The 12,694-nt window shown below is 39.5% G+C and overlaps 2 protein-coding genes across 7 annotated transcripts in view; one reads left to right on the top strand and one right to left on the bottom strand.

The window, feature by feature from the left end:
• Window positions 1-6,154, bottom strand: part of NKAPD1 (NKAP domain containing 1) — an 11,578-nt gene extending 5,424 nt beyond the window's left edge. For 2 of the 6 annotated variants that reach the window (XM_043899142.1, XM_043899158.1), the window contains exons 1-3: window positions 6,039-6,154; window positions 4,782-4,858; window positions 259-359 (exon numbers count right to left, since the gene is read on the bottom strand). In XM_043899142.1, coding sequence (XP_043755077.1) covers window positions 259-359; window positions 4,782-4,850 — 170 coding nt within the window. In that variant the 5' untranslated portion in view covers window positions 4,851-4,858; window positions 6,039-6,154. Of the gene's footprint in view, window positions 1-258; window positions 360-4,781; window positions 4,859-5,477 lie in introns of all 6 variants that reach the window. The other 4 variants (XM_043899150.1, XM_043899133.1, XM_043899166.1 and 1 more) reach the window with 4 other exon arrangements.
• PIH1D2 (PIH1 domain containing 2) lies at window positions 6,150-12,694 on the top strand. The gene is made up of 6 exons (XM_043899121.1): window positions 6,150-6,419; window positions 7,170-7,372; window positions 7,781-7,904; window positions 8,333-8,578; window positions 9,838-10,103; window positions 11,645-12,694. The coding sequence occupies exons 2-6, from the start codon at window positions 7,196-7,198 to the stop codon at window positions 11,777-11,779; spliced, it is 948 nt and encodes a 315-aa protein (XP_043755056.1). The 5' UTR covers window positions 6,150-6,419; window positions 7,170-7,195; the 3' UTR covers window positions 11,780-12,694.

Genomic DNA, 12,694 nt, shown 5'->3' with positions numbered 1-12,694 from the left:
ATCCATAGAATCCTTAACATTTACAATTGTTCAAGGCAGAATTTTTAAGTTCTCCATTCCAAATAAGTACAAAGAGTGGGGCTATATGCATCATAGCCAATACCTGTATGCTTGAGTCAAGATTTATGAAAAAGGAAAGTCTTAAAAGACTCACAGAACTGAATTCATCTATCTTTAGCACACCATCATGTTTTTAAACAAAAGTTGATGATTCTGAATGAGATGAGAATATTTTGGTTCTCAGAGGTGCAACTTCACCTTGAACTGCCGGGTAACATTTTCCTTTTGGTCCCCCGGTAAGCATCATCCATCTGTTTTTCCAGTTCTCTTATTTTCCACATATCTGATTCCTCCTGTATCTGGATTTTTAAAAAAATGAAAAGAAAGGAAAAAAAAAAATAAGTTACTAGAACTTCCCTGGTGGCACTGTGGATAAGAATCCACATGCCAACGAAGAGGACACAGGTTCGATCCCTAGTCTGGGAAGATTTCACATGCCGCGCAGCAACTGAGCCCTTGTGCCACAACTACTGAGCCCGCGTGCTGTGCACCCAGACCCTGTGCTCTGCAACAAAAGAGGCCACCAAAGTGAGAAGTCCATACAGTGAATAGTCCCTGTATAGGCAATAAAGACCGAGTTCAGCCAATAAATAAAATTATTTTTTAAAAATAAGTTAATAAAAATAACACTTTACATCACAGAATAGTAATTGAAAATAAAGTCTGCACTAGTTATTGGATTACAAACTGTGTTTTGATCAGGAACCTGGGAAACAAATTCTGGTTGCTCTAGAGTGCTTAAACAATCCAACCCAGTAAAACTCAATTATGTAGAATTCTGCAGCAACAAAAGAGCTTTTTAACCCCTGCATAGATACACTCATCACCTTATTAACCAAGTAAAAATGATAATCCCTTATGTTTCTAAAATGCTTTATGATTTTAATTGTATAATCTCTATTGAATTTTAAGCAATCTTAACAAGGAAAGAAAAAAAAAAAAAAAAAAAGGTACTATTACTACATTTTACTGAGAAGAAACAAAAGCTAATAGATTTTTACCAAAGTCAAAAAGCTAATAAAGACTGGTCTTTCAACTTTCTAGGCTACGTCTCTTTTCACAACATAGTAATTTTTGTTAAAAACAAAGCAAAACAAAACAAATAGCATGAGAACTGTTAGAGAATTTCCTGAAAAGCAGAGTACAGCTGCACAAAGAACAATCAGCTATTTCTAAGCCCTCCTGTAATATTGTTAAGTTTGCCCTCGATTTACCTTTTTTTTTTTTTTTCCCGATTTACCTTTTTAATCACTGCTTTCAAATATAAGCTTACCATCCAACTAGGGGAGGTTTAAAGCAATTGCAGAGGCTGCTTATGTAACAGTTACACCCTCACTCACAATCAAAATATCAGGGGATATGACAGTAATAACATCTGCAATCTAACTAGGAGTTGAATTTTTTCATACTGTTCAAGAGAACATACTGGTCAGAGCAACACCCTCTTCCAACAACACAAAAGACAGCTCTACACATGGACATCACCAAATGGTCAATACCGAAATCAGATTGATTATATTCTTTGCAGCCAACAATGGAGACGCTCTATACAGTCAGAAAAAAAACAAGACCAGGAGCTGACTGTGGCTCAGATCATGAACTCCTTATTGCCAAATTCAGACTTAGAGAAAGTAGGGAAAACCACTAGGCCATTCAGGTATGATCTAAATCAAATTCCCTTACACCTATACAGCAGAAGTGACAAATAGATTCAAGGGATTAGATCTAATAGACAGAATGCCTGAAGAACTATGGATGGAGGTTCCTAACATTGTACAAGAGGTGATAAACAAAACCAACCCCAAGAAGAAGAAATGCAAAAAGGTAAAATGGTTGTCTGAGGAGGCCTTACAAATAGCTGAGAAAAGAAGAGAAACAAAAGGCAAACGAAAAAAGGAGAGATATATCCATCTGAGTGCAGACTTCCAAAGAATAGCAAGGAGAGTTAAGAAAGCCTTTCGCCGTGATCAATGCAAAGAAATAGAGGAAAACAACGGAATAGGAAAAACTAGAGATCTCTTCAAGAAAATCAGAGATACCAAGGGAACATTTCATGCAAAGATGAATCCAATAAAGGACAGAAACGGTATGGACCTAACAGAAGCAGAAGATATTAAGAAGAGGTGGCAAGAATACACAGAAGAACTAAACAAAAAAGATCTTCATGACCCAGATAACCACGATGGTGTGATCACTCACCTAGAGCCAGACATCCTGGAATGTGAAGTCAAGTGGGCCTTCACTATGAACAAAGCTAGAGGAGGTGACGGAATTCCAACTGAGCTATTTCAAGTCCTAAAAGATGATGTTGTGAAAGTGCTGCACTCAATATGCCAGCAAATTTGGAAAACTCAGCAGTGGCCACGGGACTGGAAAAGATAATTTTCATTCCAATCCCCAAGAAAGGAAATGCCAAAGAATGCTCAAACTACTGCACAATTGCACTCATCTCACAGGCTAGCAAAAGTAATGCTCAAAATTCTCTAAGCTAGACTTCAACAGTGTGTGAACCAAAGCTTCCAGACGTTCAAACTAGATTTAGAAAAGGCAGAAGAACCAGAGATCAAATTGTCAACATCTTTTGGATCACAGAAAAAGCTAGAGAATTCCAGAAGAACATCTATTTCTGCTTCATTACTACTCTAAAGCCTTTGTGCGGATCATAACAAACTGTGGAAAATTCTTAAAGAGATGCGGATACCAGACCACCCTACCTGCCTCCTGAGAAATCTGTCTGCAGGTCAAGAACCAACAGTTAGAATCAGACATGGAACAAAATACTGGTTCTAAATTGGGAAAGGAGTACTTCAAGGCTATGTATTGTCACTATGCTTATTATTTTTATGCAGAGTACATCATATGAAATGCCAAGCTGGATAAAGCACAAGCTGGAATCAAGACTGCAGGGAGAAATATCAATAACCTCAGATACACAGATGACACCACCCTTATGGGAGAAAAGTGAAGAGGAACTAAAGAGCCTCTTGATGAAAGTCAAAGGGGAGAGTGAAAAAGTTGGCTTAAAACTTAATATTCAAAAAACAAAGATCACAGCATCTGGTCCCATCACTTCACGGCAAATAGATGGGCAAACAGTGGAAACAGTGGCTGACTTTATTTTTTTGTGCTCCAAAATCACTGCAGATGGTGACAGCAGCCATGAAACTAAAAGATGCTTGCTCCTTGGAAGAAAAGTTAAGACAAACCTAGACAGCATATTTAAAAGTAGAGACATTACTTTACCAACAAAGGTCTGTCGAGTCAAAGCTATGGTTTTTCCAGTGGTCATGTATGGATGTGAGAGTTGGACCATAAGGAAACCTGAGCACCAAAGAATTGATGTTTTTGAACTGTGGTGTTGGAGAAGACTCTTGTGAGTCCCTTGGACTGCAAGGAGATCAAACCAGTCAATCCTAAAGGGTATCAGTCCTGACTGTTCATTGGAAGGACTGATGCTGAAGCTCCAATACTGTGGCCACCTGATGCAAAGAGTTGATTCACTGGAAAAGACCCTGATGCTGGGAAAAACTGAAGGCAGGAAGAGAAGGGGATGACAGAGGATGAGATGACTGGATGGCATCACCAACTCAATGGACATGAGTTTCAGCAAGTTCCAGGAGTTGGTGATAGACATGGAATCCTGGCATGATGCCATCCATGGGGTCGCAGAGTTGGACACAACTGAGAAACTGAACTGATATAGGAGTTGTACACAGTTCACCAAAGACAACTAAAGTTTTGACCTCATCTGCTCTCATGAACTCTATCACTTCTTGCATCAGTAACCCTCAAACCTTTATATCCAGCCTCAATTTTTCTCCTTTCCTCCAAGTCTAAGTTGCCAACTGTCTGGATATCTTATAAGCACCTTACCATCAACATGTTCAAAACCAAATTAATTACCTTTCCCATTATATCTCTTATTTTATTCCCTATCTCAATTAATTGCATCATCATCATTCACCCAGTCACATAAGGTGGTTATATTTGATTCAAAAATTATCACTATCATCCAATCAATCATCAAGTTCCATGAACTCTATTCCCTAAATTCTTCATCTTCATCCCTACTGTCACTGTTTTCATGTGAATCCCTCATCATCTCTCACCTGAAATACTGCAACTGTCTCCTAACTGGCCTCTCCACTATTTCAACCCATCTGATCTATACCCTCCCCAGCTAACAAATCATCTTTCTAAAATATAAATACAGTCATCTCAAACCTTGCTTAAAAATATTTAATGGTTTCTTTATTGCCCACAGGAAAAAATCTCCAAGCATCATAATCCAACTCTAATTCACCACTCAAGCCTCATCTTCTGCCATTACCTCCCAAATTCTCTACTTTATGGATGCATACAATTTCTTGCCCTAAGTGCTTCATGCTCCCTACTATATGCTACTACATGATGTTCCCTCTGTGCTAAATGATCTTTGACATCTGATAAACTTGAACTTGTTCATCAAGAACTAGTTCAAATATCAGCAGTTCAAATACCATCCATTCTGTGAAGCCTTTCCCAATTTCCCAAGGCAGATTTCATTATTCCTTCCTCAGTGGATGAAAGCACTTTGTGTATGTCTACATCATAATACTTACCAAATTATATTCTAACTATCTATTTTATTTATCTTTGTCTCTTCCAACTGTACCAAAATAACTCCAAGCACACTGTTTGCCCTCCTTAAGCATGAAGAATAACTAAGGTGTATCTCTAACCTTATTGTGAGCATCTGTGTGCCGGATGACATTTCTCAGGAGGACTTTCCCCAAAGGAACTCGGGACATTCTTCAACCTGAAACGAATCAAGTAACATTTAATAATTTAATGTTATCTTTTATCACTATGCTATAATGAAGCATGAGATAAAGAAAAGATCACTGAACTAGAAGTCAGTGGTCCTGAGGAATAGTTTTTCCTTCACCATTAAAAGGGGGAAACACCGGTCCACACTAATGTGAGGATGAAAAGAAATAATGTACATTGGGGTTCTTTGAAACTGCACCAAATTCAGTGCTTTCAAAAGCACCATTTTATTTAATCCTTAAAATAACTGTTTTATGAGGCAAGTGCCTTCATTTCTTTCCTTCATTTCATTTCCTGGGGCAAGGTAAGCCATACCTTGCCCCAAGCCACACAGTCCACGGCAAACAAAGTTCAGATTAGAAATCAATTCCCGAATCTCCAAATTAGTTTGCAGTTAAACACCTAGATTAAAGAGCGTCAGGGACACAAATGTCAACAGTAACAAAAACTGACGCCTAAAAACATCAACTGCAGAGATGCCCTACACTGCTTCATTCAAGGGAATTTTATGTTCCATTTTGTCCAGAAGCCTCCAAAAAATAAATGACAGAGATATTCACGTGTGTAGCTATCAGGGGCTTTGGGCAACCACCCCACCGCTCACTCACCCCTCGATCCTGAGGAAATCAGGCATCTTGTTAGTGTGAGACGAAGAACCACTCCATTACAAGATCTCCTCCGACCCAGGAAGCCAAGGAGTCAGGGCTCAAAGGCAGCTCTGCAGCTTCACCCGAGTCCTTCGTGAAAACGCAGCCTTCCCACCGGTTATTCCGCCCTCACCCGTGGCCCAGGTCACGGCCGCCGTTCCCTCAGCCCAGGCCGACAGGCAGATTTCTCTCCGGACTGAGGCCGGGGGTTGCTCCGGCGCGGAATCCGGGCGGCCGGGTTGGCTGGGGCATTCCCCGCTCACGTTCCTCTGGGACGATCCCGGGGGTTGGGTTTCACTCCCCAAAAAGGGATAAGGACGCTTTGGACGGGTACGACCCTCGACTGGGCCGCAAGATGTATCTAGAGTGACTGAAGGGGGGTTGGGGGGGAGGCTTCCAAGTGGCAGAGAAACTACCCCTATCTTCGTCACCGGGACCCTTGCCCCCCGGCGGCCACGGAGCTCCTGCTAACCTTCCTTCCAAACACCCTCCCCACACAAACACACACAAACACACCCATACCGTGCGCCGCAGCCTCGCGTGGCGGGGTTGGGGGGAGGAAGCTCTCTAGGAGAAGAGGGAGCTGACTTCCCTTCCAGGCCGGAAGTGGTGCTCATGGGAAATTCTTCCTACCAACAGAAGTCCCAAAGATTCCCACAGAAGGGTTTCCAGGACACTCTAGAAGTCCTCAGAGGTGGAACGGGAGGCAAGGTCCTTCCTGGAAAAGAAGTGGGTCAGGCTTAGCCGAAAAGCAAGCCCAGCACCAGAAGGAGAAGACTCGGGAACTAGATGTAGAAAGATAAGACCTTTCTGCCTGGAGCTTTCCGGACTCAATTAGATGTTGTCCCAGTGTGGTTACCCTGGTAACAGGCGTCGCGTTTTGTCAAGAAACCGAAGGAAGAGGTAGGCTCGCCGACCTCTGGAAAAGTTAGATTTCCCATTTAGTCTAACCTTAATGTAGTATTTGGAGAATCCTCATTCTGTGGATGCTGTGAGATACGTCTCCATTGACGGAGGGGGCTTGGAGGGAGGTTATCTCAAGTGGTAGAGAGAATATTATTATTCTTGGCAGGTGTTCCAGCCTCTCCGTGTTAGCTTACTTAATCCTCACGATAACCCTATGAGATAGGTATTATCGTCTCCATTTCGAGGAGAATAAACTGAGGCACATGTGTAAATTAATTTCTCAAGATCACACAGCTAGTAAATGATAGAGCTAAGAGTAGAATCTAGGCATTCTGGCTGCAGAGTCCATGCTTTTAACTCCTGAACTATGCTGCGGACTGGGGAAGTCTCATGTGGCCCTCAACCCACAGCACACTTCTAGCAAATTCAGGCCCCAGTTAGCATATACCTGGGTGTTGAAACAAGAAACTCCCAAGAAATCCAGACTTTAAGTGACCCCTCAAGGCTTGTGAGGGTCTATGCAGAGGTAAGGACTTACTATCTGAGAGAACATCTTGAGAATGTAAGAAAGGGTACTAAATAGAGTAAGGAAAAGATAAAATGGTTCTGATCCATAATCTTTTAGGCACTGGTGTTAAGAATAGCTGTCAACTTCAATAAAACAGCCCCTGAACTGTTCCTCCTCCCCCCTCCAAAGAATAGATTTGGGGGGAGATTTTTTCTTCCTTAAGTCATGTCTTTCCACAGGCTTAAGAGGCCTATTCATCTCAACCATGGAGTCATCCTCAAAGGGTCTGCTCACCCAGGTTACTCAGTTCTGGAACCTGTTAGATGATCTGGCTGAAAGTAACCCTGAGGGCTATCAGAAGTTCATTCAACAGCAGCTGAAAGAGGGGAAAGAGCTCTGTGCTGCCCCAGAACCACAGCTCTGTCTACAAACCAGGATCCTGGTATGTGGAGTTGGTACCCAGAGAAAGGGAGGCCCTGATTGAAATGGTCCTGGAATAACCAGACAATGGCTTACCCTAGCTATTACTACTTTAACATAAGAACATTGAGGGAAACTGCCACTCTGAATAATGGAAAATTGAACGTAATGTGAAAGATTGTGTTGATGGAATAAGAATGGGAATTTCATATTTGACACATTTTGGAGATCCCAAAATCAGTCATTTTTCTGCTAGAATAAAAATCAAAAGTAATGTCATTATTTAATAGAGAATAATATAGTTGGAGATTTTTCAAATAAAGAGAACTTATTTGGTTGGGGAGGTAACTCTGTGATGAGTTACCTTTAGGATATTTTTTTTTAAATTTAAAAACTGGATTTTGAGACATACAAATTTTTTGCTTTCTAGAAACCGAAAGAAAAATTACTTTTTATCAACCTATGTCAGTGGAAAAGGATCCCAGCTCCAGAATCAGCCACTCATCCAGTACCTCTAAGTATTGGCAGACCAGAAGATATATCTGAGACATCAGGTACATAGAATTATGGGAGAGAAAGCACATTTTAAAAATTGGGATGTGGGAATAAGCATGGGCCAGATTTTACTTGATAAAAGGCATTACATATTTGGTCATGGTATAGTCAATGAATAATAAGGGTCTATGGGGTTGCAAAGAGTCAGACACGACTGAGCGACTGAACTGAACTGAATAAGGGTACTTTGTGAAAATTGATTACTATTTAATTTCCCAATAATATGAGCTATTTTAATTCATATGAAATACCAAGAAATGCTCTAATTGGGATTTTATATATATAGCACCATTGTGATTATCTCTGAAAATACAGAAATAGAATTTATATTTTCCATCTTTATCAGGATATGATTAAAATATTACCTGACGATATCATTAGTAAAACAAATTGTCTTCATTTCACACCCTCTGAATTACACACACAGATGTTTACACAGTCATTGATGTTGCCTACCATCCTGATGTTCTCCAGGCAGCAGAAAAAGACCAACTGAAAAAAGATCAGCTGATAAGGATGGCCATGAAATGCATTGAGGAACAACTCCAATTTACTCTCTCAAACTGTTACTATATTACCAAATTTAGAATAAAAGGAAGCATTCAAAGAATGAAACAAAATCTGATGGGAATCCAAACCAATCCCACAGATTTAAGAGAGAAAATGAAAAAGGGTAAGTTAATAAAATGTAATGGAAAGTGATCTGATTTAAATGTTTTTTGCTTCTGGTGTACATTTTGCAAGCTAGAAGTCTCAATTGTAAAAGATGAGAAATTTAAGATAGAAAAATATAAAGATAAGATATTAGAAATATTAGCATGTCCCAACATAGACGGCAATGAAAGCAATGGCACCCCACTCCATTACTCTTGCCTGGAAAATCCCATGGACAGAGGAGCCTGGTAGGCTACAGTCCATGGGGTTGCCAAGGAGTCGGACTCAACTGAGAGACTTCACTTTCACTTTTCACTTTTATGCATTGGAGAAGGCAACCCACTCCAGTGTTCTTGCCTGGAGAATTCCAGGGATGGGGGAGCCTGGTGGGCTGCCTTCTGTGGGGTCACACAGAGTCGGACATGACTGAAGTGACTTAGCAGCAGCAGCAGCATAAACAGAGGCTTCCGTGATGACTCAATGGTAAAGGACTCACCTGCCAATTCAGGAGGTGTGGGTCCGATCCCAGGGTCAGGAAGATCCCCTGGAGAAGAAAATGGCAACCCACTCCAGTATTCCTGCCTGGGAAATCCCATGGACAGAGAAGCCTGGCAGGCTACAGACCATAGGGTCACGAAAGAGTCAGATACAATTTCGTGACTAAACAACAACATAGATGGGCCTAGAGATTATCATACTAAGTGAAGTAAATCAGAAGGAGGAAGACAAATACCACATGATATCGCTTATGTGTGGAATCTAAAAAACGACACAAATGAACCTATCTAAGAAACAGACTCATAAAGAAAAGACTTGTGTTTGCCAAGGGGAAGAGGGGAAAGAGAAATGGGCTGGGAGTTTGGGATTAGCAGATGCAAACTATTATATATAGGATGGATAAACAATAAGGTCCTATTGTATGGCACAGGAAACTATATTCAATATCCTATTATAAACCATAATGGAAAAAAAAATAATGGAAAAGAACATGAAAAATATATAACTGGGTCTTTTTGTTATCCCACAGATATTAAACACAACCTTATACATCAACTATACTTCAATAAAATTTAAAAAAAATTAGCATGTCCTTAAAGATAAATCCTGCAAACTTTTAAACCAGATCCTCTGGTTTAAGGATCTTTTAAGATTCCCAAATCAATTTAGCTGCAGCTTTGTCTGCCATCTTGGCTAACACTATCACTGTTACAGCTCATTGCCTGATAGTATTTCATGTTGATTAATTTTGTGATTTCATCTTCCTTTTTTAAAATAAAGAACTAACCCTTGAAAAGATAAGAAGCAGTACTGTGAGCAATTCAGATCAGTTTCCTCAACTTTTACTGCCGAAAGACCAAGTTTCAAGTAAAACAGCATGTCTGATAGAAGAGATTTCTAGTACAGAGATTGAAGTGGAGATGAAGAGACCAGCCTATGAATTAAAAATTGTGGCAGATCAGAATGAGAAACCTCTGAAAATTGAATTAAAAGTTGAATTACCTGGTATTAATTCAGTATCTCTCTGTGACCTTAGTGTTTCTGAGGTAAGCTGAATAAGTAATACTGTAAATTTGTATCAGTCAATAATCACTATGTTATGCTGCCGTAAAAAAAAAACTCCACAATCTCAGTGGCTTACAATAACTTGCTCAGGTTACATATCAGCTCATCCTGCTTCACTCTGTGAGTGTCGCACATTTTAAGATACAAGATGAAGGAACAATTTTCACTTTAGACAAGTCATTCTCATGGAGGAGGGAAAGTAGAAATGGCAAAACCATGCAATAGATCCTAAAACTTCCTCTCGGATATGGAATGTATTACTTATGCTCACATTGTATTGATCAAAGTAAGTCAGAAGGCCAAGTCCTACATCAGTATGGCTGGGAAGAACATTCTCACAAGCAGTCACTGAAGTTACATGACAAGGATGCATAATCCTCTTATAAAAGAAAAGCAACAATCTACAGTCTACCACAGTCCACCCTCTTGGTCACAAGTATTTGCTTCTTTTCCCAAGAAACATACCTCCAATCCCAGTATCAGACTCCAAAGTGCAGGATTTTGCCATCATAATCTGCATTAGACAAAATTTGCATGAACTGCAATGACAAGTTATCTATTTCTGTAACCCCATGCATCATACAGTGTAGAATGGAGAGAGAATAACCACAATCAACAGTCTCAATTCAGAAACTGAAAAACTGTAAGGCACACAGCAATTCTAAAATCCTGGTAGGCCAATAGTGCAAGGGTCCCTTTCCTGGAGGTAGACAATGTTCTTGCTGAGGTCCCTTTACAAGATTCCTTGATTACCTAGCCTCCTAGTTCCATTATTTTCCATGACTTTTAACTCCATTCTTTGGGAGGTTTTTTCCTCTTTCATAATCTACCTTAGCCATGCCTGAAAAGAGCAGTGAAGACTATGCTGTCATTAGATGCTGAGGAGCTTACTCAGCCTGTTTGCTGCCCATAGAATGTTGAGACGGAAAGGTTATTTCTCAGTCTTATTACTGGTTGAAAACAAAAATTGGTTCCATTTTTCATTCAAGTCTTAAGATTTATGGGCTCTGTATATTCCCTTTCAATTCTTTATATTCCCTTGCAAATTGAGAACTTCTTTTCTAACTTCATCTTTTTCTGGTACCTTGTTAAATGTAGCCAACAGAACCAACGCATGCAAACAACATTCTATTTTCCTATTTCTGTACCTAAAAACACAAGTTAATGAGGTAGATTGTCTTCCAAATTATTGTGATAAGGGCTTTGTCACCATAAAACACAGATCACCATCTTTCCAGTCTCCAGCAAGTTTTCCTGCTGTTTGCTGGTCAGCCCTGAAGTCAATGCCACATAATTTAGAATGGCAGCATCCATCTTCTGGTACTGTTATCAATTTTAATGTACTGAACAATAAACACCTCAGAATCTCAGGCATTTACAATACCTTTACTGCTCACAAGTGGACCCTCTTCTTACGGGAAAGGAGTGAATAACTGGGAACAATAAACCTGTAACAAATTCTAACCAGGAAGTACTTTTCTATTTGCATCTTTTAAAATCTCTCTTGGTTTATTCTTTTTAGGATGATATATTGATCGAGGTCTCTGAAAAGTACAGATTACATCTAAACCTTCCAGAATCTGTGGATACTGAAATGACTACAGCAAAATTTATCAAAGAGAAAGCCACTTTAATTGTCACAATGCCATTGGTGTAAGTTAAAAGCATCGTGTATTTGGAGTTTTCTATGAAAGTCATGTGAATTAGAGGGCCTCCATTATCTGTGAAGAGGTTTATCTTAACTTTTTAAGTTTCATTTCCTAGGAATTTCTTTTGATGGAATGAGATTTTCTCATCAGCTGCTTTTTAAAATTCTTTCTCAAGTAAACTTGGCATCAAGCACAAACTACCAAAAACAGTGCTACCGTGATATACTTGTTTTGAAGATATTTGTAACGGCCTCAAGTAACTTAAATACCATTTGGGAAAAGTCTGTTTGTCTCCAGACATTATAATATGTAAGAATTCTTTGTTTACTAGTTGAAAAACATTTTTGTCTCTAGTAAATTTTTGCATCAGGAATAAATACCAGACTCTGCAAGAAATTTTTTACTACCAAGATGTACCTTAGCAGTGAAAGTTTCCTCTGGTGATAAAGATGTAGAGCCAGGATAATAATGTGTAAACCTTTGCTTATGTGAACCTCTGTACTTCTATAAAGCAGGCTCTGGCAGGAGTCCAAGCCACCCAGGCCTACCTCCCTTTAACATCAGGTATGGATTTGTGGATTAGATAAAACGATGCAGTGACAGTCATTGGGTATTATTACATGTAAGACATAAAATACATCCAACTCTAATTTAAGGCAAAGGGGCTCACTTTGGGACAAGTGCCTTTCTCTTAAGAAAATAACTTTTAAAATACAGAAGTGATGTACTTTTAAACTCCCATTCATCTGTCAGTTCTTTGTTCAATACAAAAGTATCAGTTTTCCAATTTATATCCAGAGTAAGCAACATTCACACCAAACTTTAAACATCCCTTGTCTTTTCTAAACACAAAACACTCTCCTTGTAATTATTAGTTTCTAATTCAACATAAAGTCTTTAAATAAAGTTCTCATTAATTTTAA

The sequence above is a fragment of the Cervus elaphus genome, chromosome 1, assembly GCF_910594005.1.
Source record: "Cervus elaphus chromosome 1, mCerEla1.1, whole genome shotgun sequence".
NCBI classification, from domain to species: domain Eukaryota; kingdom Metazoa; phylum Chordata; class Mammalia; order Artiodactyla; family Cervidae; genus Cervus; species Cervus elaphus.
The sequence above is the reverse complement of the archived record's forward strand: the minus strand, read 5'-3'. Positions and strand labels throughout refer to the sequence as shown.